This window comes from Hemicordylus capensis, chromosome 12, assembly GCF_027244095.1.
Source record: "Hemicordylus capensis ecotype Gifberg chromosome 12, rHemCap1.1.pri, whole genome shotgun sequence".
NCBI lineage: Eukaryota > Metazoa > Chordata > Lepidosauria > Squamata > Cordylidae > Hemicordylus > Hemicordylus capensis.
This window is the reverse complement of record NC_069668.1, coordinates 2,642,105-2,670,022: the sequence shown is the minus strand read 5'-3', so window position 1 is coordinate 2,670,022 and position 27,918 is coordinate 2,642,105. Positions and strand designations below refer to the sequence as shown.

General features: G+C 46.7%; 2 protein-coding genes across 7 annotated transcripts; one reads left to right on the top strand and one right to left on the bottom strand.

Moving 5' to 3' along the window:
• Nucleotides 1–48: 48 nt before the first annotated feature.
• On the bottom strand, nucleotides 49–27,911 carry LOC128335903 (S-adenosyl-L-methionine-dependent tRNA 4-demethylwyosine synthase TYW1-like). 6 transcript variants are annotated; one of them, XM_053274769.1, is made up of 16 exons: nucleotides 20,589–20,708; nucleotides 20,316–20,392; nucleotides 19,373–19,512; nucleotides 19,028–19,168; nucleotides 11,058–11,159; nucleotides 10,461–10,655; nucleotides 8,322–8,624; nucleotides 7,486–7,608; nucleotides 6,544–6,646; nucleotides 5,681–5,733; nucleotides 4,765–4,883; nucleotides 4,396–4,505; nucleotides 2,866–3,086; nucleotides 1,680–1,788; nucleotides 1,094–1,261; nucleotides 49–655 (listed from the first exon to the last, which is right to left on the bottom strand). In XM_053274769.1, the coding sequence occupies exons 3-16, from the start codon at nucleotides 19,469–19,471 to the stop codon at nucleotides 507–509; spliced, it is 1,995 nt and encodes a 664-aa protein (XP_053130744.1). In that variant the 5' UTR covers nucleotides 19,472–19,512; nucleotides 20,316–20,392; nucleotides 20,589–20,708; the 3' UTR covers nucleotides 49–506. The 6 variants fall into 6 exon arrangements, with proteins under 6 accessions (XP_053130744.1, XP_053130742.1, XP_053130745.1 ...); XM_053274767.1 differs by lacking the exons at nucleotides 20,316–20,392; nucleotides 20,589–20,708 and adding an exon at nucleotides 27,775–27,911; XM_053274770.1 differs by lacking the exons at nucleotides 20,316–20,392; nucleotides 20,589–20,708 and adding an exon at nucleotides 21,341–21,481.
• SBDS (SBDS ribosome maturation factor) lies at nucleotides 21,568–27,277 on the top strand. Its single transcript, XM_053274782.1, has 5 exons — nucleotides 21,568–21,702; nucleotides 22,961–23,090; nucleotides 23,754–23,954; nucleotides 24,549–24,713; nucleotides 25,463–27,277. The coding sequence occupies exons 1-5, from the start codon at nucleotides 21,575–21,577 to the stop codon at nucleotides 25,589–25,591; spliced, it is 753 nt and encodes a 250-aa protein (XP_053130757.1). The 5' UTR covers nucleotides 21,568–21,574; the 3' UTR covers nucleotides 25,592–27,277.
• Nucleotides 27,912–27,918: the final 7 nt, after the last annotated feature.

The following is a 27,918-nucleotide window of genomic DNA, read 5'->3' as shown; positions in this document are numbered from 1 at the left end:
TAAAGCTAATAAGAGTGATAAATGTTGCGTGTGACATTGACAGAGGTCTGCCCTGAAATCCAGTGCTTTATTTCCTCATTTTCCTTCTTTTGTATTATTTAAACAAGTTTTGTTTTGTTTTTTTAGAAAGGAGAGACTAAAAACGTATTTACAACTCCCACAAACGCCAGCAGGCTGGAGCACTGAATGTGGGAGTATCAACTGGTTTCAAAACCACCAAAGCGATTGTGGCTACAAAAGGCAACTCTCTGGTCCTCCTGCAGATGTTGGACTACAATGCCCATCAGCCCCCGACAACTGGCCACTCTGGCTGGGGAGCTGAAGCCCAACAACAGCGGGAATTGCTGGCATTGTGCAGACATTTCTGCCCTCGGTGGGAAAGCTAAAAATGCCCGGAATCTGTCAAGACGGAAGTCCAACAGTTCAGCGAAGGTCAACATCCGGAGATGTCCTTGGACCTGTTCCGGCATTGAAATCTCGTGTCTGTGGGGTCAAAACCCCGCTCCCTAGCCCCGAACAAGGCCCACTGTGGGGTCAGGGCTGTGTAGTCGGCCGAGGTGAACCTCATGACTCCCCCGCTCCGTTCGTACGCGTGGACCAGGTCCTGGAAGCGGCCGTAGTCGATCCAGGTGTGCCACTGGCCGCCGATTTTGAACTGGGAAGAGAAAGAGAGAGATGCGAATTGTGACCGCCGAGAAGTTGAACGGGGGAATGCAGAAAGATGAAACAGAAGAGGGAATACGGTGGATATATGGTGGGGAGGAAAGCTGATCTTCTGGTAGCAAGCACAAATTGTCACCTCTGCTAAGCAGCATCTGCCCTGGTTTGCATTTGGGTGGGTGACTACATGTGTGCGCTGTAAGATATTCCCCTTAGGGGATGGGGCCATATATCAGGGGAAGTGCATCTGCTTGCATGCAGGAGGTTCAATCCCTGGCAGCATCTCCAGGTAGGTCTGGGAAAGACTCCTGGTGAAACCTTGGGAAAAATGCTGCCAGTCAATGTCGACAATCCTGAGCTAGATGGACCAAGGTCTGACTCAGTAGGCAGCAGCACCCTATGTTCCTACAGGCTGTTCAAAGGAGGCCCCCACCTTCTCGTGTGCAATCAGGAGGCAGATGGAGTGCTCGTGTTCGCAGGCGATCTGGTAGCCAGGGAGGAGATCGACCAACTCCTGGACAAAATGGACCACTTCTTCGTGCCACGGGACGTTGGCCATCGTGAGGTTGCTGGCCAAACTTTCCCCGCAGTACGTCACCCCCTGTGGATGGGACACTGACACATTTACATTCCTAAAGTGGACTTCTCTCCAAATATTATTATTATTAGTTATAGATGCTGACTGAAATCCAGGTTAAGTTAGTCAATGGTACTACTCAGGAGTTGCTCTAAGAGGCTACTTATATTCCAATAGGAGTGACCATATTTTCATATATATCTAGCCCACAGGCAGTCTTCCCGGGATCAAGGATTCCCAGATGTTACTGATTACAACTCCTATCATCCCCAGCCACAGGCTCCTGAAGCTGGGGATGATGGGAGTTGTAGTCAACCACATCTGGGAATCCCTATTATGCGGAACGCTGCCCACTGGTTATATGGGTTTTTGTTTCCCTAGAAGGGGGCACAAGGATCTAAATGGGTACAGGCTGTAAAAAATTATTTTCCCACCAACTCACCCACTCCCTCCTTGCTCTGGTGCCTAACCCGAACCGGGCTCCTTCCTCTGCCTCCTGAGAGAGGCATGGTGCGTTCTGAACGGAGCCAACCCTTCTGGCTTTTATGCAGCTTTCCAGTGCAATTTGATTGCAGGGATGAATCGAGAGAGAGAGAGAGAGAGAGAGAGAGAGAGAGAGAAAGTGCACATCTTCCTAGAGAGGAACTTGGGAGGACTGTATTGTGGAATCTAGAGAGCGCATGTGCCTAGATAGGAGTGTGCACGGTTCGGTCCGGGCACAATAGAAAAGACCGCCGGACCGGTTCGGATGGGCGGGGGACTGTTACTTTAAGCGGGGGTGGTGGTAGTACTTCCCCCACCCTGGCCGCTCTTCCCCCTCCGGCGCTGGTCTTTTGAAAAATCTTCTTGGGGCGGCAGAGTTCCTCCCTGCCACCCCTGCCCCCGCCGTTGTTTCTAAAGGCTTAAAAGAGACGAGCACTAGCGGAGCACATGCGCCCTCCTCAGCGCGCATGCTCGTCTCCGAGAAGGGCGCATGCGCGCCGCTAGCGCTCGTCTCTTTTAAGCCTTTAGAAACAACGGCGGGGGCAGGGGTGGCAGGGAGGAACTCTGCCGCCCCAAGAAGATTTTTCAAAAGACCAGCGCCGGAGGGGGAAGAGCGGCGGGGGGGGGTAATTACTACCACCACCCCACTTAAAGTAACAGTACCCCCCGTGCCAGACCCGGGGGGGACCGGACCATGCACACCCCTATGTCTAGAGAGGAACTTGGGAGGACTGTATTGTTTTCTCTTCTTTTTTTCACACACCTTTTTGAGGGAAACCGGACTTTAAACAGCAGCCCTCTCTGAGATCTGGCGAGTTTCGTCCAAGTGCACTGGGGTGACGGGGAGATAAGGGCTATGCACTTTTTAAAATATATAACTTAAATGCCAGTTGTGTGTGGATAATACTTGGGTACGGGTTATACCCGTGTGCAGGGTCTCTAAGCAAAAATATGGTAATATACACAGGTAGACTGCCCCTGAACAGGGAGGTTCCAATTAGCCATCACGGATTTATGTAAATCTGTCCACATGATTCACAGATTTAACACACGGTGGGAAACATTTGCTCCAGTAGACTGCATTGCTCTGCCAGGGAATGTGGGGGCGGGGGTGGGAAGGGGCAGCCCCACAATCAGGGACTCACCTTAACCTCTATGAAATCCGGCTGGCTGAGAGCCACCAACTCAGCGTAGGCTTGGAGTTCCTCCACGTTCCAGGCCTTCACCAGCGTTAGCCTATAGACAGTGCGTTGGTGCTGTAAAAAAATTATTTCGGGGTACATGATCGGCTCCCCAACCAGAGACAAAGCACAGTGCTTGGGGACCATCCCTTCCTGAAAGCGGTTGCTTCTCACTCCAGGGACACCTGCAAAGCAGAGGAGAGAAGGACAGGCATCGTTTGAGGAAGGGAGTGGGGTGTGGGTTCTAAGGCCAATTCAAGATTAGCAGGCTGCAATCCTATGCACACTTACCTGGAAGGAAGTCCCATTGGACAAAGTGGGCTTGCTTCCATATAAAAGCGCGCAGGAGAGAGCTGTCAGATAATTTAATCTGACCAATTATCTTTCTGAGAGACCTTGAAAAGAGTACCCCCAGTTAACCAGGAATATTACATGTTGGTGTTGCACTGCACCTTTGCTGCGGAGTAAATCACTAGTACCCCACTTGGCTGAGCAAGAACACTCTGACACACAGGTATAAGTTCAAACTGAAGATTATATTGAAGTATAGGACACTTACATGATATATCATCTCAATAAGTCCGGTTACACATAGGTGTACACATACATCAGGCACATGAATAAAGCATGGAAACAGCAGCCGGGTGGACCACAGTGGAGCAGCATTTACCACTGTGGACGAGTAGCTCCTGTCTGAGCTTTGTTCTTATGCCGGCATTGACCAATCACTTCAGGTCATCACTTAAGACCTTATGACATGTTAATTGGCTTCACTTGTTGCCAATCTCACCACTTACTGTAGCACAGTGACTTGCACTTTGTATTTAAAGCTATACACAACATCTCACAGTAATGCATCCTGACATTACATATATTTGAAAAGTTAAGGGATGTCAAAAACAGGAAGAAATCACAGACACTTGAGAATGCCTCTTGGGAAGAGGCATTCCAAAAGGAGGAAGTGGTGGGGGGAAGTACAAGTCTGTTTTGGTAGAATGATGTTTGAATGCTAATGCGGGCGTCATTAATTGTCTCTCCTGGTTTTGGTAAAAAAAAAATGGCAGGCACTTGAGAATGCCTCTTCCTCCTTGGGAAGAGGCATTCTAAAAGGAGAAAATAGGGAGAAAGTACAAGTTTGAATTGTTAGAATGATGTGGGAATACTATTATGGGCATCATTAAACCGCCCAGAGACTTGGGTGGTATACAAATACATTAAATAAAATCAAATTGTCTCTCCGGATTTTGGTACAAAAATCCATTTCTCTCTTCTTGCCCTGACAACAAGGAAGAGGCATTCTCCCTCCTCTCCTGCAGGGAATTCCTCTAGCGCAGGGGTTTCCAACCTGGTACGCCAGATGTTGATGAACTACAACTCCCATCATCCCAAGCCACAATGAAGCTGAGTCCTAGTTCATCAAGATCTGGCGTACCAGAGGTTTGGGGCCCCTGCCCTAATCAAATTGTCAAACCTTTGACAGAAGCTTCAAGCTACCTTTAAATTCTTTGATCAAGTTCTGGTGGTTCTCAACGGCCTCTTGAAGGATCCTTTCAGGCTGGTCCATCTTCCACCGCCATTCAGTGCCCACAGGATTCGTGTGGTGCCTGAAAAGATCTGGGGTTATTAGCATCTCCCTACATACACGTACAGAGTGACCCCACAACTACTCAAGGGCACCCCTTCCATTCTTTCCCAAGAACTGCGTAGATGGGTCATAAGTGCTTAGGAGGCTGCCTGACCTAGTCAGACCATTGGTTTGTCTAGTGCAGGGTCGCCAGCACTGACCGGCAGCGGCTCCCCAGAGTTTCGGATAGAAAAGCTTAGCCCTTGGCTGAGTCTAAAGCCGCCCCCCCAGCTCCATACCTCCAACAGAAGACGCATTTATTAGCGCAGGCCAAACTGGGCGTGGTCTCCATGCAACGGTGGCTTTCGATGCCGTAAAACGTGTGCTTGTAGCAGCCTCCTCTTCCTCGCAGCATCGACTAGGGGGAGGCCATGAGCAGGAGAGAGAAACAAAAACCAGAAGCCTCCAAAATTAAAATAAAATAAACCAGCATTTCTAGAAGCTAGGGTGGGCAAACCTGGCCCTCTGGCTGTGGTCGAACTACAACCCCCATCATCCTCTGCCACAATGTCTGGGGAAGATGGGAGTTGTAGTTCAACAACAGCCAGAGGGCCCATGTTTGCCCGCCCCTGAAGTAGACGGTAGCTCCTCTTCAGACCACTTGTCCAGGTAACCTTGCCAAAACTGTCGAAGAAAATATTTACTGGCAAATTAAAAACCCTAGCCTAGTGGGTTCCCAGTTGTGGGTGGACTACAAATCCCACCACCCCCTGCCACAATATTGTGAAGGGGGTGATGGGCATAGTAGTCCCGACGACAGCCAACCCCTGCCATAGGGGGACCTTCGCCGTGACAAATGTTTTTATCAGCGGCTGTGAAGATCAGAAAGATTTGGTGAATTGATCCGGGGGGAAAGAGAGCTTTATAGTGGTTCCTGCTTGCTCGTTTTCTCCCCGATATTGCGGTTTTGTGCAGTCATTCAAGCTGCCGTACTTTCAAATTCCATTTCAGGCCGCTTGGCCCTCATCAAATAAAAGCAGGAGTTATTATTTGGCTTTTAGGAATTATTTTGTTTCTGCAGCTTTAATTTCTCTGGACGGCAATAGGTTAATATTCCCTCTTTGTCTGCCTGTGGGTCAGATTGTGTGCTCCATCATAAGAACGGGCAATACACAATCATAACCACAACTGCATGGAGAAGAATCTTAAAAGTACCTTTGTCCACCGACAAAGCTTGACTCCGGAGTGGCTCCCGATCAATCTATAACCTGGATCAAAAGAGTCATTTGTGAGTCCGAGCAGATCTAGCAACACAACAGCAGAAATTGCATCCAATGTCCTAGGCGATTTTCAGACGTGGTGGACTACAACTCCCATCATCCCCAGTCCAAGGCCATTGCAAGGGAGATGCTGGGAGTTATAGTCAACAGCAAGGAGGATGGGTCTATCAATGGTGACTAGTCTTGATGGCTACAGGCGAGATGTCTATGAATCCCAGGTGCAGGGGAGAAACGGCAGGAGAGGAGCCCTCAGCTCTGTGGGCCGAATAGCTGCTTTGCATGCAGAAGCTCCCAGGTTCAGTACCTGTCAAACTCCAGAGAGCTGCTGCCAGTCAGAGTAGACAACATGGCCTAGACAGACAAATGGTCTCAGTATTTGGCGGCTTCTGATGCCTTCATCTCTTGCCTAGGGGCTTCCCAGAGGCATCTGGTGAGCCACTGTGGGAAACAGGAGGCTGGACTACAGAGGCCTTGTAGGGATGTGTATGAATTTTGCTCAAATCGATCCGAATCCGAATCGAGCGAATCGCCACTCTATTCAATGGTTTCGAACTCAAATCGATTCAAATTCGAATCGATTCCAGTGAAATTCACACACAAGGCCTTGGGCCTGAACCTTTTGCAACTCCCCACTATAGGAAACACTGCTCCTCGCTTCTCCCTAGAATCCCAACGTTGCACTGAGCCTTTTTTTGTACATGATTTAGCCACAGCTGTAGCCATCACCTCAGCCTGGGGCAGACACCCTCACATCCTCCATCAGCGGCCCAGGCTGCATTTCCACAGGTGAGCCATTACCTTGCTTTGACAGGGCCTCTCGGAGAGCTGGTGTGATAATCTCTCGCCTCTCTTCTTCTCCCATGCCCCTCCTGGTGGCTTCTTCACTAAGCTCACACTCTCTCTGCGTGGAATAAAAGTGGTAATCTAGTACCGGCCAGATTTTGTGGTTGTACCTAAGACAAGGCCCATCTAATCCAGCATCCTGTTTCCCACAGCGGCCCCCAAGATGCCTCTGGGAGTCTCCCAAGCAGGAGATGAAAGCACAGCCTCTCTCCTTGCTTCCCTAAAACTGGGATTCAGAGGCATCATTCTTCCGAACCTGGAGGTCATCTATAGCCACCAGGACTAGTGGCCATCAATAGACCAGTCCTCCATGAATTTGTCGAAAGCCCTGCTAAAAGCCACCCAAACTGGTGGCCATCACCACATACTGTGGTGGAGAGTTCCACAGATTAATGACTGTATTGACCCAAATACAAGGACTCTGAATTTTAGACAAGCCCTTTTTTTAAAAAAAAAGAGGTTAAATACAGATTATTCCTGCATTTACTCAAACAGAACAAGGCTCTGAATTTAAGAGGACCTCCCGATTTCTAATATCAAAAAACTTGGGTGAAACCTAGTCTTTTTGGTTCAGGGAAATACAGTAATGAATAAATAAGGTGGTTTCCTGTGCCCAGAGGGCACACAGGCTAAAAAGGCACACAAGAAAGACATCAGCAACAGCCACTGGAGGGATGCTGTGCAGGGGTCCGATAGGTCCGGTTGCTCCCCTGCCTGCTAAATACAAGAGAATAGCCATTTGGAAAAAGGTGCCTCTCTGCTCAGTTAGCCGGTTGCTCAGAATTGTCTGCAGCTGCAGACTATAACCCAACCGAATCAGCCGGGGAAACAGAGCCAGCCAACAAAGGAGCCACCAACAGAGGAAATGAGGCTACGATCCCTTTGGATCGCCCTTACTTTGGCTTTCTTCACATGGCCCACCACGTTCCCCAGGTCCTCAACGTCGACCACAGGATTTCGGCCGCCTTCCCCCTTGTCACCGGACTCCTCCTCGCTCGTGGTTTCGAACAGGCCTTCCTCCTGGGGAGCACAAAAAAGAACCACAAAAAAGAATGAAAAGACCCGGAATAAAGCTCTGCTTAAAAAGCAAAAAAAGTGCCTGCAGGTTGTATGCTGCAGGGAAGAAGCAAGCTGGTCCTGTGGGCGCAAGCATCAATTGCCCCTTTGCTAAGCAGGGTCTGCCCTGGTTTGCATTTGGATGGGAGACCACGTGTAAAATATTTCCCTTGGGGGATGGGGCTGCTCTGGGGAAAGCACCTGCAGACTGGCATGCAGAAGGTCCCAAGTTCCCTCCCTGGCAGCATCTCCTGGTAGGGCTGGGAGAAATGCCTGCCTGAAACCTTGGAAAAGCTGCCGCCAGTCAGTGCAGACAATGTTAGGCAGGTCTGGGGCCAGCCATCCTAGCCCTGTCAGGAGGGCTGGTTCTGGCTTGAATCAAGTCCCCCCAATTCTCTGGGTGGGGGTGAGGGGCAGGATCCTGGCAGCACATGGCTGTCTGAGATCTGGGCCGTAGAATCTTCTGATTCTGTCTCATTCTCCAATTACAGTGTCCTAGATCCGGGGCCATGACAGCTAGGAACAAAAGGAAGCAAGCACGCCATGCACGAGGAGGACGCAAAAGCCCAGGGGGCCAGGAGATTCGAGACACCAGAAAAGTTCCGGAATTCACGTCAACTCAAGCCGAGTTCTCCGGCAGGGACGGAAGGGTTACGAGCACAGCTCAGCCGACAGACCTGCTCTGTGCTGGCGCCGCCCGCTCCCGTCTCGTCTTCCGAGGCCTTCCCCTCTCGCTCCGGCGTCTCCGAGTCCGCCTTCCCTTTTGATCGGCATTTCCGAGCCTTGCAATTCCTGCAACAGGCGTTCTTCGCCCCTTTGCAAAGGATCCGGAGCCAGGCAAGGAACTTGGCCATCCAGGCCTCAAAATCAGCCTCGAGGCTGCCGTGCCGGCTCTTCGCCACGTTGCCATCCCCCCTGGCACAGGACAGGATGCGGGCAGCCCCCAGCTGCCAGAGCCACTTGTCTATGTTGCAGCCAACCTAAGGTAGAAACAAAAAAGAGAGAATGAGAGAGAGAGAAAAGCCATGCACGTAATCAGAGGCAGACCACACAAGAGACTCATGCTGAAACCATCCCCAAGTTCGTGAGCCACAAGGAGGCAGAGTTACGGAATCACCGCATTTCTGAAGGGACCCCTGGAGGTCCTCTAGTCCAACCCCAGATCTGAAGGCCATGAGCCGTGGAAGGGCCTCGGCTCCATGGCAGAGCATGGGCAGAAGGTTTAAAGTTCACAAGGAGATAGAGCACAGGAAGCCACCATATACTGAGTCAGACCCTTGGTCCACCTCCCTCAGGACTGTCTACACAGACTGGCAGCAGCTTCTCCAAGGTTACAGGCAGGAGTCTCTTCAAACCCTGTCCCGGAGATGCCGGGGAGGGAACTTGGAACCTTCTCTACATAAGCATGCAGGTGCTCTTCCCAGAGCGGCCCCATCCCCTAAGGGGAAAATCTGACAATGCTCACACATGTGGTCACCCATCCAAATGCAAACCAGGGCAGACTCTGCTTAGCAAAAGGGACAATTCCCACAAAACCAGCTCTCCTCTCACTCGCTGGCATCTTCATTTAAAAGGGTCTCGGGTTGCAGCAGTGTTGGGGAAGCCTTATGCTTGCTTGCACACTGGCTGGCTGGCCTCCTCCACGGCCGGCTTCTGGCTCCCAGGCCAAAAGAGTTGGACGTGGGTCCCCTGCACGCTCGCTACACCAACGGGAAGCCCTTTCACTGCCCGAGATCTTGGGAGAGCTGCTGCCTGTCCGAGCAGAAGACGCAGGGCTGGAGAGGAAAACAGCTTGACTCGACAAGGCAGCTGCACATATTGCTATGCCACAGGGACGGAATCTTCTCCGTTGGAAGGAGGGACCACGGCTCAGTGGAAGATGAAGACGAGGAATGTTTACATACCGCTTTTCAACCCAAGTTCCCAAAGTAATTTACAGAGAGATAAATAAATAAATAAATAAAAGATGGCTCCCTGTCCCCAAAGGGCTCACAAACAATCTAAAAAAGAAACACAAGAGAGGCCCCAGCAACAGCCACTGGAGGGGTGCTGTGCTGGGGACGGAGAGGGCCAGTTGTTCTCCCCCTGCTCAAGAAAGAGAATCACCACTTTGGCAGTGGAAGATCATCTGCTTCGCATGCAAGTAATGCTCCCCGGTCCATCCCAGGCAGCATCTCCAGCTTGGGCTGAGAGAGACGCCTGCCCGCACAGAATGTCCTATCTATGAGACTGTAGCTCAAAGGTAAAGAATTGGCCTTGCACAGAGAGGGCACGGTAGGCCTGTCTGAAACGTTGGAGGGCTGCTGCCAGTCAATGTAGAAAATACTAAGCCAGATGAACCAGTGGTTGGACTCTGAAAGACAGCGTCCTATGTAACCTAGGGAGAGCTGGAAGAAAACATTGGGCACAAATCTGGAGAATATTATGTAAGGACAGGATCTCTGAGTAGAAGAACATAGAAATAAAAGGCCATCAGGTCTAGCATCCTGCTTCCCATGGTCATCACCAGGATGCCTCTGGAAACTGTCTTCTGTAAACTTTATTGCAAGCCCCAAATAATTTAGCTGCTGCTCTAAAAGGAAGGTTTCCTGGCAGAGGGTCAGACTAGATTTGTAATTCCAAACCTTGGATCCCCCAGGTGCTGGACTACAGATCCCATCACCTCCTGCCACTGTGGCAGGGGATGATGGGAGTTGTAGTCTGGCAGCACGTGGGAGACCTCTGGACTAGATGACCCACCCACCGAACTCTTCTCACCTCAGGTGCCAGACATCTCTTGGGCCCAACTCTAGAAATGCGGGCAGGAGCAGACTTACGGTGTTGTAGTGATCAGCATACAACGAATTCCCCAGGCCAAAGACGGCATATCTCAAGCCCTTCAGGTATGTTTTGCCAACTCTGAAGTCGCTGGCTACCTCTTCCAGCCACTTACAAAACCACGCTGCGTTCTCCGTCGGCTTGCTGCCTGTGTAAGTGGCCGCTAAGAAGACACAGATGTTCTTGCTGGTCGTCTGAAGAAATCCCGAAAGAAAGAGACAGAACAGGGATGAAGGCAGTTGGAAACCCTGGAGTGGAGGAGAGCTGGTCTTGTGGGGGCAAGCATGAATTGTCCCCTTGGCTAAGCAGGGTCCATCTTGATTTGCATTTGGATGGGGAACTACACACAAGTGCTGTAAGCTATTCTCTTTAGGGGATTGGGCTGTTACTCTGAGATAGAGCATCTGCTTTGAACTGAGAAGATCCCAGGTTCAATCCCTGGCAGCATCTCCAAGTAAGGCTGGGAAAGATTCCTGCCTGAAACCTTGGACAGCTGCTACCAGTCAGTGTAGACAATAGTGAGCTAGATGGACCAACAGTCTGACTCAGTGGACAGCAGCTTCCCACATTACTAAATAGGAGGGAGAACTACCAACCTCTTCTACGAGAGAATCATATGGATCATAATCTCCCATGTCAATAACTTCTGTTGGCAGAAGGAGGGAGGCGGAAGCTTCAGCAAGCAGCCTCGCAAATCTCTGGAAAGAAAGAAACAATATAATAATAATAATAATAATAATAATAATAATAATAATAATAATAATAATACCCCTAGTGAGGCACTACCTTGGCATGGTTGAGGGGCTTGCGTGCTCTGAGGAAGGTGAGAGCTATGCCAGAGGTCCAACCATACTGGACAGGTCTCACCAGAGGAGCCAGACAAAGAGTGCCTCTCCCGTCAACAATATGGTGAGATGTAACTTTAATAAATCTATACCGGATCGGTCATCGCCCGGGTCAACAAGGACCGCGTCAGGTGCTGGAGTCCCTGGACATCTGGTGGCAAGTGGGCAACAGGACTCAGGATCTTCAGTTGAGCAACCAGGGCTGGAGACAGCAAAGTTACTAGAAGAAACGTCGCTTAACCGAAAAAAAATATACGAAAAATGCCAACAAGGAAATAATGATCTGCTATTACAAGTCTAGTCCAACTAGAAGAGGTTATTTAAAAAGAATGTACCAAATTTGGAAAGAGAAGCATCCAGATACAGAAATAACAGAACAAAGGCTAGCAGACCAGAGAAGATTCATAATAAGAAATAAAGTATTCACAGGAGTTGAGCTGGAAGAACTGCAGAGAGCAACACAGGCTCAAGATATGGAAGAAGAATTACCACCAACTGAAGCAGTTGCTCAGGCGCAGGTGGAGGAGGTGTTGGAAATCGAGGATGCCACTGTTACTGAACTGTTTCAAAATCAAAACCAGGCAACCTCCCCTTTGCCTTCACCTCAAAAACCCAAATGCCGTTTAACAGAAAAGCAACAAGAACTAAAGCAAAAAATAACTGAGCACATGAACCAAACAACCACCAGGGTTCGACTTCCAGCTCTAAAAACAGTTGCCAAAAAACAACTTGCTCAGGTATTAAAAGATGTCAATGATGCACTTGCAGAGATAACAACCAAGAATTTGCAAGAAACAAACCAACTAATGTACAGTGCAGCAACAATAACAACACAAGAGCTCGGATGTAAGATCAATGGACCTGTAAAAAAAGAAAGTAGTACATCACCTAAATGGAAGATTAGATTAGAAAATAAAATCTCCAGGCTTAGATCAGATGCTAGTAAATTGAAAGATATGAAAGACAAGAAGCTGAAGAATGAAAACACCAAACAGTATCTGATCCAAAAATACCACCTAGATTCAAGGAAAATTAGAGAAGTCCTGGAAATAATAAAGCAGCAAATAACAGCAGTGTCAAAGAAGATTAGCAGGTATGAAGCCAGAATTACACAACACAGGCAGAATCGCCAATTCCAGTCGAATCAGAGGCGTTTCTATCAAAGCATAGAAGGAGAAACTGCAAGAAACCTAGAAACACCAAATAAAGAAGAAACAGTGCAATTCTGGGGGAAATTATGGGCCAGTCCAATAGATTATAATAAAAAAGCAGGCTGGATGAAAGAGGTCAAAAAAATGTAACCAACAAATGCAAGATCTAATAATAATACCAGAATTAATAAGTGAAAGAGCAAAGAAAATTAAAAATTGGACTGCGCCAGGTGACGATGAACTGCATGGCTTTTGGCTTAAACACCTAACAAGCCTTCATAAACAACTATCAAAACAGTTCAATCACATTTTGCAAGGAGGTGATATTGAACAATGGCTAACAACTGGGAAAACTCATCTCATCATGAAAGACCCAGCAAAAGGTGCAATTCCAAGTAATTATAGACCGATAACCTGTCTGCCAATCATGTTCAAATTATTAACTGGAATAATAGCAGATGAAGTCATGCAACACTTATTAACAATCAAACAGCTTCCAGTTGAACAGAAAGGAAATTGCCCGAACACCAGAGGCACAAAAGACCAGCTGCTGATTGACAAAATGATTTTAGAAAACTGCAAGAGAAGAAAAACCAATCTAAGTGTTGCATGGATTGACTACAAGAAAGCCTTTAATTCACTGCCTCACACATGGATACTAAAATGTTTAGAAACAACTGGTGTCAGCAAAAACATTCAGATATTTATTAAAAAAGCAATGAGCATGTGGAGTACACAGTTAACAATCAAAGGCGAGACACTTGGACAGGTTAGCATTAGAAGAGGCATTTTCCAAGGGGACTCACTATCCCCTCTGTTGTTTGTAATCGCCATGACCCCACTTTCACAAATACTAAACAAAACAGGCCTCGGATACCAAACATCTAAAACATCAAGGGAAAATAACAAAAACAGAAGGAATAGAACTGCCCAATGGAAGCAAGATCAAGAACCTGGAAGAAAAAGAACATTACAAATACTTGGGCATTCTCCAGGCTGATAATATTGCCCACACTGAAGTTAAAAGAAAAATTGGAGGTGAATACATCAGGAGAGTTAGAAAAATTCTCAAGTCCAAACTCAATGGCGGGAACACCATACAAGCCATAAACACCTGGGTTATATCTGTTATCAGATACACTGCAGGAATAATAGACTTGACCCAGGCAGAGCTAGAGACGCTAGATCGTAAGACCAGGAAAATCATGACCATCAATCATGCTCTGCACCCCCGCAGTGATGTTGATAGGCTATATCTCCCTCGCAGCTCAGGTGGAAGAGGAATGCTGCAAGTCCATCAAACAGTAGAGGAGGAGAAAAGAGGCCTTGAAGAATATATAAGGGACAGTGAAGAAGATGCACTTCAAATGGTCAATAATGCGAAACTATTCAACACCAATGAAACAAAGCAGGCCTACAAGAAAGAACAAGTCAAGAACCAAGCAGAAAAATGGAGAAATAAGCCCCTCCATGGTCAATATTTGCACAATATAAGTGGAAAATCAGACATCACCAAGACCTGGCAATGGCTTAAGAATGGCAACTTGAAGAAAGAAACAGAGGGTTTAATACTGGCTGCGCAAGAACAGGCACTAAGAACAAATGCAATAAGAGCAAAAGTCGAAAAATTAACCACAAACAGCAAGTGCCACCTTTGTAAAGAAGCAGATGAAACAGTGGACCATCTAATCAGCTGTTGTAAAAAGATTGCACAGACTGACTACAAACAAAGGCATGACAAGGTAGCAGCGATGATACACTGGAACATCTGCAAAAAATACAAGCTACCTGTAGCCAAAAATTGGTGGGACCATCAAATTGAAAAAGTTGAAGAAAATGAAGATGTAAAAATATTATGGGACTTCCGACTACAAACAGACAAACATCTGCCACACAATACACCAGATATAACTGTAGTCGAGAAGAAAGAAAAACAAGTCAAAATAATCGACATAGCAATACCAGGGGATAGCAGAATAGAAGAAAAAGAAATAGAAAAAAATCACCAAATACAAAGATCTACAAATTGAAATTGAAAGGCTGTGGCAGAAAAAGACCCAAATAATCCCAGTGGCAGTTCCAAAAGACCTTGAAGAGCACCTCAGCACCATAGGGGTCACAGAAATCACCATCAGCCAATTACAAAAAGCAGCTTTACTGGGAACAGCCTATATTCTGCGATGATATCTATAACAATTGACAATAAAATTCTGGCATTCCAGGTCCTTGGGAAGGACTCGATGTCTGGAGAAAACAAACCAGTCAATAACACCTGTCTGACTGTGTAAACAAGATGATGATAATAACAATAACAACAACAACAACAACAACAATAATAATAATAATAATAATAATAATAATAATAATAATAATTTGGAAAGAGAAGCATCCAGACACAGAAATAACAGAACAAAGGCTAGCAGACCAGAGAAGATTCATAATAAGAAATAAAGTATTCACAGGAGTTGAACTGGAAGAACTGCAAAGAGCAACACAGGCTCAAGATATGGAAGAAGAATTACCACCAATTGAAGCAGTTGCTCAGGCGCAGGTGGAGGAGGTGTTGGAAATCGAGGATGCCACTGTTGCTGAACTGTTTCAAAATCAAAACCAGGCAACCTCCCCTTTGCCTTCACCTCAAAAACCCAAATGCCGTTTAACAGAAAAGCAACAAGAACTAAAGCAAAAAATATCTGAGCACATGAACCAAGCAACCACCAGGGTTCGACTTCCAGCTCTAAAAACAGTTGCCAAAAAACCACTTGCTCAGGCATTAAAAGATTTCAATGCTGCACTTGCTAATAATAATAATAATAATAATAATAATAATAATAATAATAATAATAATGGACTTTTTAGAATATGTCTGGGTTGTTTGCAATCATTTTTGGAATCAGGTAGTCAAACCAAATCTGAATCCAAAGACTGGTTCAGAGTGGGGATCTTCAGTTACCAGAATGGATCCCTAACCTAAAATCTCTTCTTGCCTTTAACCCGAATCAGAAACCAAATTCCTAAACATAAAAAGTAGTAAACAGCTCAAAATAAACCATTCAGCAAAAAGGCAATCCAGCTTTCCATTGTAGGAATAATGTTTTATTTTGCATTCCTGAACCCGTCTGTTGTTTGCAAAAACTTTAAAACAGTCAACACTAAACATTTTAAAATGTACATATCACCTGGTGATACAGGAAGTTCTAGACTCCCAGCATGTTCAATTAAAAAAATCTCAGGCAGCAGAGGACAGGAAAGATTTCTGAACCCGAGATCTTGGACAGCCACTGCCAGTCAGAGTAGACAGTACTGGGCTGGCTAGAGCAATGGCCAGACTCAGGCTAAACAGCCAGAGGCGTAGCTAGGGAAAACGGCGCCCAGGGCAAGCAATGAAATTGCCCCCCCCCCCCCCGAACATCGTCATTGTCAGTTTATGAATGAGCCTTGACTGAAGTGGCATAAACAATGTGGTGTACCTTACATAAGTTTCATGATTGCTTACCTCATTGGGTTCTAGAGGTATACTGGGATGTTATAATTGCAAACAAACCAATTATGTTATGGTATCAGCACTTCTATATTTAAGCTGAGTAACTATTAAGGAAAGCAATGTGTTACATGGGAGTCCTTGAGATATTCAATATATGTTGCTCTTGAATGATTCCCCTACCCTGCAAGTCATATACAGTGCACTTCCAGCACAATAGTTTTTCTACATTACAATACTGAATCCATATTGTAATTGTAATTTATTACAGACCAAGACCAGCAAGACTAAATCTATATAATACCATGCTCTCTTAAAATGTACTGCCCCCCTTTTGAATAGAAAACTTATCCTCACATTCATTAGCTGTCAGCCTTCTAAGATCAAATCACAGTCCAAAACACCAATGCATTAAATTCTTTTTTAAAAATTGGTTTCAGAATTTCTTATCACTGTGTAAATATAAACTAAATTCATTACTTCATGATCAATATTTGCCTGTTCTGTTTGTATAGTGACTAAATTAAGCAATTTATAAATGTCTAGGATTATGTATGAAGTCTATCTTCAGGCTCATTTTAATATTTATGACCATGAAAATATTCCATGCACTGTTCTGTGTTCTATTTTTATTTCTATCAAGTGTTAAAGAAAAATAATGCTTTTTAATAACCAAAATTAAAATTAAAAAGATTGTTGAGGGGTTTTGTTTTGTTTTTGTAAACCAGACAGATGAACATGTGAGATGGCAATTGCCTCTGCTGTATTTAATGTTTAACAATATGGCCTCAACTTTAGAGGCAGTATTTATGCTAGGCATTTGCTAATTTGATTAATTACTACTGATGTCCCCATAATTTCATTTTTACAGTACTTGTGGAAAACCATAAACAAAAGGTTAAGTGGCATATCAGATTAATTTACCAGCCTCTGATGCTCCCATCTGTGATCCTGCGTTCAACACAAAGCTGAAGTGGCTGAAAAGGCTCTTATCTGGTTACGGTACACTGGTATTCCCCAGTACCAGTGTTCAGCAATTTCAGCTTCATTATTCTGCCTTTCAGGGGGGGAAATCCCTTCAATCTCAAGTACTTTATATGGACATGGAATTCCATATTCAAGCTCTGTGAAATCTTGGGTCAAAATAGAGCACACGTACTCACTGTACTACTCAACATTACAGTACAAATTAATAAATAAAAAGCAATTACTAAAGGTGGACCTCTACTATTCTGGGGATCTCTAAAAACGGATCTCTAAAAACATGAAAGCAGTCATCAGCAAGTGCCCTGGGAAGAACAGGACTTGCTGGTTTATGTTTTCTGTGGAGCCTAGCACATTATAGACAGGAAAGAAATATTTACTAGTAAATATGAAACTTTGTAATACTGTACTTTCTGTTTTGTTATGTGACCATATTTATTGGGTTTATGGTCCTTCAACAAGTGATGTTGCTTGGTCAAATTACTTGCTTACTTATATTTAATTATATAGTTCATATTTGATTATGTATGTGTATATAACATTCTTGTACATAACATTCTTTCACCCATAAGGTTCTATAGGCCTTTTGTGGCAATAAAGGCGCTTCTAGGCACAAATTCTGATGAGTTTTTCTTACGCTGTGCAATGATCAATCTTGCTTACTCAGACAATAATGAGTGCAAACAATTATATAGGTGGGTTAACTATATATAAAGAGGGCAAGATTTATGAAGGCCAGATCTCTTGGGGCTGCTTTGGAGTCAGAGCTAGCAGGCAATTGTAGCATCATTTAGATTAATTAAAATGGATGATTCCTACATCTTTCACTCTATAAACTCCCATGATCTTTGGACGTTTGGCCTAATAGAAAATGGGGATGGGGGTAGAAGAAAATGGCTTTGTTTTTTACAGTTTAACAACAATTTGGAAGGAAAACAAACTGCTTTAATATTTTAAAAGTAGTGCAGTTAAGAGAGCAGCAACAGGGATAATTAACTTCCATAACGTCCTCCAAAGAAGTAGAAGCAGCATCTCTTTATGCCATTACATTTTGCAGCCCAGTAGACTGCATCCTGCAGGATTCTTACTTAGAAGGAAGCCCCACTGCTTACAGTGAGACTGACTTCTGAGCAAACACACAGAGATGGGCATTATACGGTTTTGTTTTTAGTGCTCTGGCATAAATCCATCCATAGACTGTATGGATATTATCTCATGCTCTCAAAGCATCTCTAGCAAAGCGTTAGCGTTCCCCAGAACAACCGTGGCGTGGCCTGTCATCAGCAGGGGGTCCGTGTCGGGGGGTGGGGGGGCAGGCTGGCGGCAGCGGCCTCATCGGTCGCCCCCTCCTCTCCTCTCACCTTTGCGGTGGCGAAATCGCGGTGGCGATTTGGCGATGGCGGGCAACAGGTCGCCCGCGGCCCGCCGAGTGCGGCGGTGGCTGGCGTAGCGGCGATGCTGTCGTGCGGCCCAAGCGGCGGCGCCACGGCAGATCGCCCGCCAAGGATGGAGATGAGTGCAGGCCGCAGGCACAGAGCGACACTTAGCCTGCCTCCTGGCCCGGCATCGCTTCCCAACTGCGCAGGCGCGACACCGTCGCTCTGCGCCTGCGGCCTGCACTTGTCTCCGTCCTTGGGCGATCCGCTGCGGCGCCGCCACTCAGGCCGCGCTACAGCATCACCGCCACGCCAGCCGCCGCCGCCAAATTGCTGCCGCACGTCCACCGCCATACGCGGCGGGCGATCCAGGGGGGGCAGGGGCGAGCCACTTTTTGGCACCCCCCACATGGCCCACCGGGGTGGCGCCCGGGGCACGTGCCCCCTCTGCCCCCCCTATTGTTACGCCCCTGTAAACAGCTTCACAAGCAAAAGAGTCCTTGCTGTGCTAGAAATCCCAGGTAGTTAGCATATAGGCATAATCTGAGCAGGATTCACCAAACTGAGAATGTGTGTCCACTACCAGGGTTTAACTATGAATATACGAATTAAGAAAAGTGTCTCTGTGCATCTACAAAGTGCCTTTCTCTAAATAAAAGGAGCTGGCCCCACACCTCCAGCAAGGACGTGTCTGCAAGTAGAACCACACCGAAGGAACCCAATACTCACCTTTGCCATTCCAGTCTGAGACCCATAAAAAATCTTCACCCCAGCAACGTGGATTTTGCCAGCCTGGAGATCTTTCTTCTCTCTTGCACATTCGTCTGTGGTGATTTTGGGGAGGCTTAATTTCGGGAGGTGATCAGCATTCTACAAAATAATTTTTAAAAGAGTCTAAGGCAGTGCTCCCTGGAATAGGGATTTCCTGATATTGTTGACTACAACTCCAGTCATTCCCAACCAAAGGCCATTGCAGCAGGGGATGATGTGAGTTGTAGTCAACCACATCTGGGAATCTCTGTTACAGGAAATAACGACAAGACACAGACATGAAGCTGCTATTGCCAAAGATACGTGTTTTTTTGCTTTGCTGAGGAACTGGAGGCAGATCCAAAGGCTGATTCCAAAAGCTGCACACGTGTAAACGTAAAATCTGTTCAGCCACAAGGACATCAGGGGAGCACAGAGGACGTCCCACAGCTCTGCGGACGCATCTGGAACAAAGCAGAATGGTGACCACCCTTGAACTCTCTCAACAAATAGCTCCTTTCTTTTTCCCAAGAATTAAAATTTCTTGATTCGTCAAACAATCATCTAAGATCTAAAAGATCTAAAAAATAGAACAAACCCTGAACATAGTAAATTGGACCTAAAAAGAACTGTATCAAATTGCGGCAGGTCTAAAACCAAGGCAGAAATAAAACAAAGAAACGTAAGTCTAAGAGGACCATATCAGAAGACCATGGGTCTAAAAACAAGGCAAAGAAAGGATATGTAAAACTGAGAAAAATAAATGTACAGTATTAAATGGGCACTTCCATCAGTGATCTAGGAAGATGCTGAAAGGCATCATCTCAGACTATGCAGGAGGAGGCAATGGTCAACCCCTCCTGTATTCTACCAAAGACAACTACAGGGCTATGTGGGCGCCAGGAGTCGAAATTGACTGGATGGCACAGCATTCTGACATGGAGAAAAGTAACAGCGAATGTTTTGTCTGGCGCGGAGTCTGAGAGATGTGGAAAGCTAAAATTCTTCAGAGTCTCTGTCTGAGGCTGCAGTTAAGAGTTACAGAAGCAAGACCAATAACAATGATGGCAAGCTAAACATAAAGCACAGAAGTCAGATCCACTGCTGCCTTATACTGTGTCAGACCCTTAGTCCAATTAGCTCAGCGTTGTCTACCCTGACTGGCAGCGGCTCTCCAGAGTTTCTGGCAAGAATTCTTTCCAAGCCTATTGGAGATGCTGACAGATATGGAACCCAGGACCTTCTGCAGACAAAGCAAATATCTTACCACTGAGTTACAGCTCCATCTCCTTGAAAATACATAGGAAGCTGGCTGCCTTCTGCCAAGTCAGACCATTGGCCCACCTATTATTAATCATTATTATTATTAATTCGATTTCTAGTACTGTCTGCACTGACTAGACACCCAGGAAGAGACCAGACTGCAGGACTTCTCTGGGCATTTACGCAGGAGCAAGCACCATTGCACTCCAAGGGGCTTACTCCCGAGTAAACCTCCACAGCTCAGGCTGGGCCTTCCCTCCCCCGTCCCTCTCCTCACCCATCTTTTTTGCAGGCTTTGCAAGCTCCAGGGTCGCTTCCCAGCCTGCTTGGGCTCCTGGGGTCCCTTCAGAGCTCACCCCCACCTGCAACCCACGAGGGAGGCCATCTTGCCGCCCAGAGCATGCCGGGAAGGCTGCCTTAACCCCTTCAGGGGCTGCCCCAATTCTGGCTGGAGCTTTTCCTGGAGCTTTGTTTCGCTGAAATGCAAACCCCGCTGGTTTGCTTTTTAAATTCTAGGGAGGGCTTGACAGGGAGGCCCCCCACCCCTTGGCCCACTCCCCAGTATTAAGCCTGGTGGGGTCAGCCATTGCCCCAGAACCTGAATTCTTCGAGCTTGGTTTCCCACCCGGATGGAATTAAAGTACGTACCCACCCGCATCCGGGAACTTTCGCTGGCTCTCGTCGCCGGAGAGGCTGGCCTGGAAAAGCCCAGAGTGGCACATCGGTGGCTATTGGACTCTATTAAAACAGCTGGAGAAAACTTTGGCGGGTCACCCCGGCTCGACCTAATAAATAAATCCAACCACCCACCCCTCATCTTGTGTATTAGCAAACGGAAATAGATAAAATCGACCTTTTATTAAAGCACAGCAAGTGCAACAACCATCTTTTTTTTAAATGAATACAGATTGACGGCACTATCCAACCAGTGAACCACACACAAATAATATCGCAAAATAACTGTTCATATATTTTGGAATGATATATATTTTAAAATTAAGTCTCAAAAGAAAGGGAGGCTCCTCTTACGAGTCGAGGAAGACAGACACTTCAAAAGGTCCCCGGAAGCTCAGCCTGCCGTGTCCCCTCTACCCTATTCCTATCTCTAGGTCGCTGGCGTTGCGTCAGTGGGCGGAGCCTCAGGAGAGGAAAGAGGAGGCGGTTGAAGCGCAGGCGCAGTGCGAACTCCTCGTCAGCTGGGCCGACAGGCGAAAACAAGGCTGCAGTTCCTCGGCCGCCGCCATCACTGCCGCCGCCACCACAATGTCCATCTTCACCCCGACCAACCAGATCCGCCTCACCAACGTGGCGGTAGTGCGGATCCGCCGGGCGGGGAAGCGCTTCGAGATCGCCTGTTACCGCAATAAAGTCATGGGCTGGCGGAGCGGCGCGTGAGTACTTCCGGCGGTGGGCGGGACCTGAGGCGGAAGCAGGTTGGGAGATTGACAGGCAGGCCTGTGTAAACACCCCCGCCCCCTTCACTTCGCAGTGATGTGTTCATACACAGAGTGCAGGGTTCAATTTTTTAAAAAAATCTAAATAAATAGATTTTATCTGTGTCTGTCTTATTGTTGTGAGCCGCCCCGAGCAGTAGTGTACTGGAGGAGCAGGGTATAAATATTTTTAATAATAATAATAAATAGTTAGGAATGATTTCTTAGTCAATAATCCTTCTCCGCTGCTGCCCCAGAGCTTTGGAACGCGCTCCCTGCTGAAATAAGAGCTTCCCCATCTCTGACAACTTTTTAAAACTCTTTAAAGACACATCTATTCACCTATGCTTTTAATTATATATTTTTATTTATTTACTTAACACATTTTATACCGCCCAAAACGCAAGTTCTCTGCATTTAAATTAAATATTTTTAATAGTTTTAACATTGTTTTAAAACGCTGTTTAAAATTTTTAAATTATTGTAATGTGTTAACTTTTACTGTATCATTTATTTTGTTTTAAGTAATGTTTTTAATTTTTGTTGTCATTTATTTTAACTAACGTTTTAACTTTTCCTGTCTGTCTGTTTTTGTTGTAAACCGCTCAAGATGTGAGTTTTGGGCGGTATAAAAAATATGCTAAATAAATAAATAAAAATAATCCATGCTTGTAAACGTTTGGAAGCAAATTGCAGGTGCAAATGATAATATAAAATATTTTGGCGGGGGGAGGGCATGGTTTACAGGTACAAATAACGCATGATAGAAAATTACAGTAAATTATATAAATATAAATGAAATAACATTTATATAATATATAAATTATAGGGTTTAGGCTTTAGGGTAAGGAGCCAGTTGTGCTGATGGGGAAATCTGAGGTGGGCAAGTGAGAGAAGGGGAGTTGTCAATGTAAATTAAGGGTCCAGAGCTGTGGCTTGAAAGCACCTGATGTAGTTATCTTGCTGAAGCTGTTTTGTTTGCTAGAATTATCTTCTGCCCTGCTTCTCCATTCAGAGAATGCATATGGCAAGTCCTTTTTAGCTGTGTAAACATAGCTATCTTCTCACAGCAGTGGAACCGGATCCCTCGTATAGCAGTTTGAAGTAAGTATGATTCGAATTGCCAAGCAAGGGCAGAAAGCCTTAAGCTTTTTCTCCAAATGCTTATGTGCTCTTTTCAAGAGGTGTGTCAATATTCTCTACAAATATTTCCTAGTGAAAAGGACCTCGATGAAGTCCTGCAGACCCACACGGTGTTCGTGAATGTCTCCAAAGGCCAAGTTGCAAAGAAGGAGGACCTTGTGAAAGCATTCGGCACGGATGACCAGACGGAAATCTGCAAGACAGTAAGCTCCATCCATCAAACAATAGTCCTGATCTCTCTCTTGTTGAAAGGCCCTCTGATGATTCTTTAGCACCACATGATAGGCATGTGCACGGAATTCACACAAATAGATTTGAATCGAATTTGAATCGATTCGAAACCACTGAAATGAGTGGAGATTCATTTGAATCGATTTGTTTTCACCCAAAATAGAAACAAATTTGGACAAATTCACTCAAATTCAGTCCAACTTTGGGCAAATTCGAATCAATTCCCACTCTGTTCAATGGTATCATTTTGGATTCGAATCAGCTCATGTAAATTTTGTGCACATCCTTATGCCATGAGGGTGTGCACGATGGACAAGGGTGGATGAATCATGGAAGCTAAGATATCAATCTGTCGTTTTTAAATATATATTTATTCTAATATCTATATTTGACCTAAAAGCCAAGGTTTAGAGCACTTGGACGTAAAGAGATAACAGATTAGAGCACAGAATTCATAGGCTTGTAAAAAAATATAAGACCAATCTGAAGACAGAGCTCTTGCAATTATTAGCTAGGGAGGCTTTGGATATGGATCCTCCATTTAGCTTTGATTTTAGAGAGACTTTATAGTTCTCCACATCCTTTATAGCTCACTGATGCTGAGTGATTCCTGTCTTTCTTTGCCTTGCTTTCAGATCTTGATGAAAGGAGAGTTGCAGGTGTCGGATAAAGAGCGCCACACGCAACTGGAGCAGATGTTCCGGGACATTGCGACCATCGTGGCCGAGAAGTGCGTGAACCCAGAAACCAAACGGCCTTATACCGTAATCCTTATCGAAAGGGCCATGAAGGATATCCACTACTCAGTCAAGCCAGGAAAGAGCACCAAGCAGCAGGTGAACTTCCCCCACAGGAGACTGACTGGTGCACAGCAGGTGTGCCATGCTTAGTCCTGTAGCTCTTGGGCAATTCCGGGGGTAACGGAATCAGGCACAGTACCACATTTTCCCTGACTGTAATCACACATAGATTTCCAGCTTGCTATTTTATATACCCACTGGCAAGAGAACATCTCCTAGTCTACGGCCACATTTTCATAAACCCCTTAAATATTATAGATAGCATCTGAAATGGGCAAAATATGCCAGTAACGGAATCAGGATTGGTAACGGAATCATATGATTCCGTTATAGCAGTAGCAATAGCACTTACATTTATATACCGCTCCATAGCCAGAGCTCTCTAAGCGGTTTACAATGATTTAGCATATTGCCCCCAACATTCTGGGTACTCATTTTACCGACCTCGGAAGGATGGAAGGCTGAGTCAACCTTGAGCCCCTGGTCAGGATCGAACTTGTAACCTGGTTACAGGGCGGCAGTTTTACCACTGCACCACCAGGGGCTCGCCGTGTTTTGCACATTTCAGGCGCTATCTGTCAGTTCTGCAAGCGTAATCTCATTCCCCCCACTGACCCGCTTCACCTGCAGGCCTTGGAAGTCATCAAGCAGCTGAAGGAGACCATGCAGATTGAGCGAGCACGGATGAGGCTGCGCTTCACCCTCCCGCCAAAAGAAGGCAAGCGGCTGAAAGAGAAGCTGAAGCCGCTGATCAAGGTGGTGGAGAGTGAGGACTTTGATGAGCAGCTGGAGATGGTGAGTGCAAAGGCAGTATTGGGACACCAGAGGTCCAAACCCAGCTTAAGAACATAAGAACAACCCTGCTGGATCGGGCCCAAGGAGGCCTATCTAGTCCAGCATCCTGTTTCGCACAGTGGCCCACCAGATGCCGCTGGAAGCCACAGTTAGGAGTTGAGGGCATGCCCTCTCTCCTGCTGTTACTCAGAGGTAGCCTGCCTTTGAGGCTGGAGGAGGCCATTGATAGACCTCTCCTCCATGAAGTGATCCAAACCCCTCTTGAAGCCATCCAGGTTGTTGGCTGTCACCACATCTTGTGGCAGAGAATTCCACAGGTTGTTTATGCGTTCTGTGAAAAAGGACTTCCGTTTGTTGGTCCTAGATTTCCCGCCAATCAATTTCATGAGATGACCCCTCGTTCTAGAGTGATGTGAGAGGGAGAAGAATTTCTCTCTCTCCACTTTCTCCACTCCATGCATGATTTTATAGACCTCTATCCTGTCTCCCCGCAGTCGTCTTTTTTTCTAAACTAAAAAGCCCCAGGTGTTGTAGCCTTGCCTCATAAGGAAGGTCCTCAAGGCCGCTGATCATCTTGGTTGCCCTCTTCTGCACCTTTTCCAGTTCTACAATGTCTTAGGAACACAGGAAGCTGCTGCCTGCTGAGTCAGACCATCTAGCTCGGTATTGTCTTCACTGACTGGCTGCAGCTCTCCACGATTTCAGGCAAGGATCTCTGTCATCTCCTGACATGAATGACGCTCTTCCAGGTGTGCCTCGTGGACCCTGGCTGCTTCCGGGAGATTGACGAGTTGATCCGGTGTGAAACGAAAGGCAAAGGGACTCTGGAAGTGCTGAGCTTGAAAGATGTGGAAGAAGGAGACGAGTGGCTGGAATAAGGCTCCTCCAGCAAATACAATATTAAAGGCTGCCTTGAATCGCCTGGTTGTGGGTTGACTTTGCCAATTTCCCCATTTTGTTTGCCATTTTCTTTGGGTGCGAGGCCTTCCCCTCCGGCTGAGGGGGCGCGATCGGGTTTGAATGCAGCTTCACCCACCTGGGCTCTTCCTTTCTTCTGAGACGCAGTTCCCACTCAGTTTAGTTCTGCTGGGGCTCCGGATAGTTTTTTTTAGCATGGAAAAGCAGACAGCAAGTGCCAAACTCCCTGTGAGGTAGACCACACTGGAGAGGCAGGGGGAGAAGTCACGTGCTCCTCACAAGCAAGGGTGAGCCTGGAACGCAGGCTTGGCTCCTGCAAGTTCTCGCCCGCTTGGGGCCAGAGTCCTGAAGGCACCACACTCTCCTCACTGGGGCTCTGCGGATTGGGGCCCTGGCGACGAGAGGCCTAGCCATCTTCCGAAATCCCGAGAATGCCATCTCCACCGGGAAAACTTGGAGACTGGTTCTGTAGTCTCTTCTTCCCAGTCAAAGCACTGATCAGACCCTCAGACACACTCAAGCCACAGAGAGTTGTCCGGATAATTTATTTTGCCAAATAAAATTTTTAAAAAAGATCTATATTTACAATAACTTAGTACAGAAACCGGTATGTATTACAGATAAAGCATCCTGATCCAGCTAAGGGCTGTAGCCACATTCCAAGCTGCCCGGAGCGATTGCGGGGAGAAGCTGGGGGCTGCTAAACAGGAAAGCTCAGCAAAACCTTAATTTTTTTCATGCCTCTGCAGTGGAATACATAATATTTCCTGCCTGGAGTTCTTAGCTCTCTTTCGCTCCTCTTTGACTAATCTAGAGCATAACGTGATGTTATTTAGGGCACTTCTCGCCAAAGGTTGCCTCATCTTTTATCGTATATAGGATAGTAAGAAAATAACTTTAGAATGCAAGACAAATATATTTTTCCCTCAGTGTACTGCCAAAAGGCCGTGAAACTCAGAGCATGTTCAGAAAAGGGAAAAGACAGTACAAGGGTGACTGTTCCTGGTCACAATTTCCTGCCGGGGTTTTCAAGCTTGGATCCCCTGATTTCGTTGGACTACAACCCCCATTCTCCCTAGCCGGTGTCCAAGGGCTGGAGGATGTTGGGAGTTGTAGTCCAACACGATCCAGCGAGCAGGCTTGGAGAAGCCCAGCAGTAACGACCAAGAAGTGACTGTATAACTCGGAGTGGTCAAGCAGAGGCGCTACAGCTGCAGTTGGACTACAACTCCCATCGTCCCCTGCTGTGCCACAGCAGGGGTGATGGGGGTTGTAGCCCAACCGTGGCTGTAGCGCCTCGGCTGCACCATCCTTGGCATAACCTTTTGCTTCATCGTGACTTCGTTCTGGGGTGTGCGCTATCTCAGAGTTGGGCTTCCCTTGAATTCAAAGTCGCAGTCACGGAAACGTGACTGCCACCATGGGGAGAAAAGCAAAGTGGGGCAAAAGGGGAGAAGAGGAATGGGGAAACAGATGGCGCTGTGCGTGGCTCGGGAAAAGCATCCGGTTTATTTCCAATTTCCCCACCTGCAGATACAAACGAGAGCTGCTGATGTGAAACTGTGTTCCTTTGGGTTTTAAGACATGGAAAATGTGGACTTGTCTCTAGAGACTGACATCAGAATAAACAAGTTGCTTTTTCTCTCTCCGCCTCTTCGTGTCAATCTCTGCCCTTGGGAACAGGGGACGCTGCCTTCTACCGAGTCAGACCACTGGTCCGTCTAGCTCAGGGTTGCCTACACTGACTGGCAGCAACCCTCTGAAGTTTCAGGCAGGGGGCTTTCCCAGCCCTGCCTGGAGATGCTGCCAGGGACTGAACCCGGGACCTTCTGTGTGCAAAGCAGAGGCTCTCCCACTGAGCTGCAGCCCCATCTCCTTTGCCCATTACGGCTGGGGATGATGGGAGTTGTAGTCCAACATCACCTGGGGCCAAAGTTTGAGGACCCCAGCCCTAAGGTAGCACAAGACAGGATGGCAGTGTTCCGTTGCCCTAGACGAGAGTTGAGGGTGTATTAAATGGTGACAAAAAAGTTACATAGGAAGCTGCCTCCTACTGAGTCTGACCCTGGTCTGTTTTGCTCAGATTTGCCTGCTCTGGCTGGCAGCAGCTCTTCTTTCGCATGGCAGTCTTTCACAGCCCTACCTGGAGATGCTGCCAGGGACTGAATCCACATCCAAAGCAGCTGCTTCCCCAAAGCATAAAGCAGGCAAGTACATCCATGGTCCCTAGGTCAATTGAGATCACGGACTTTGCTTCCGAATGCCAGCAAAGTCTTCTGGAAACAGG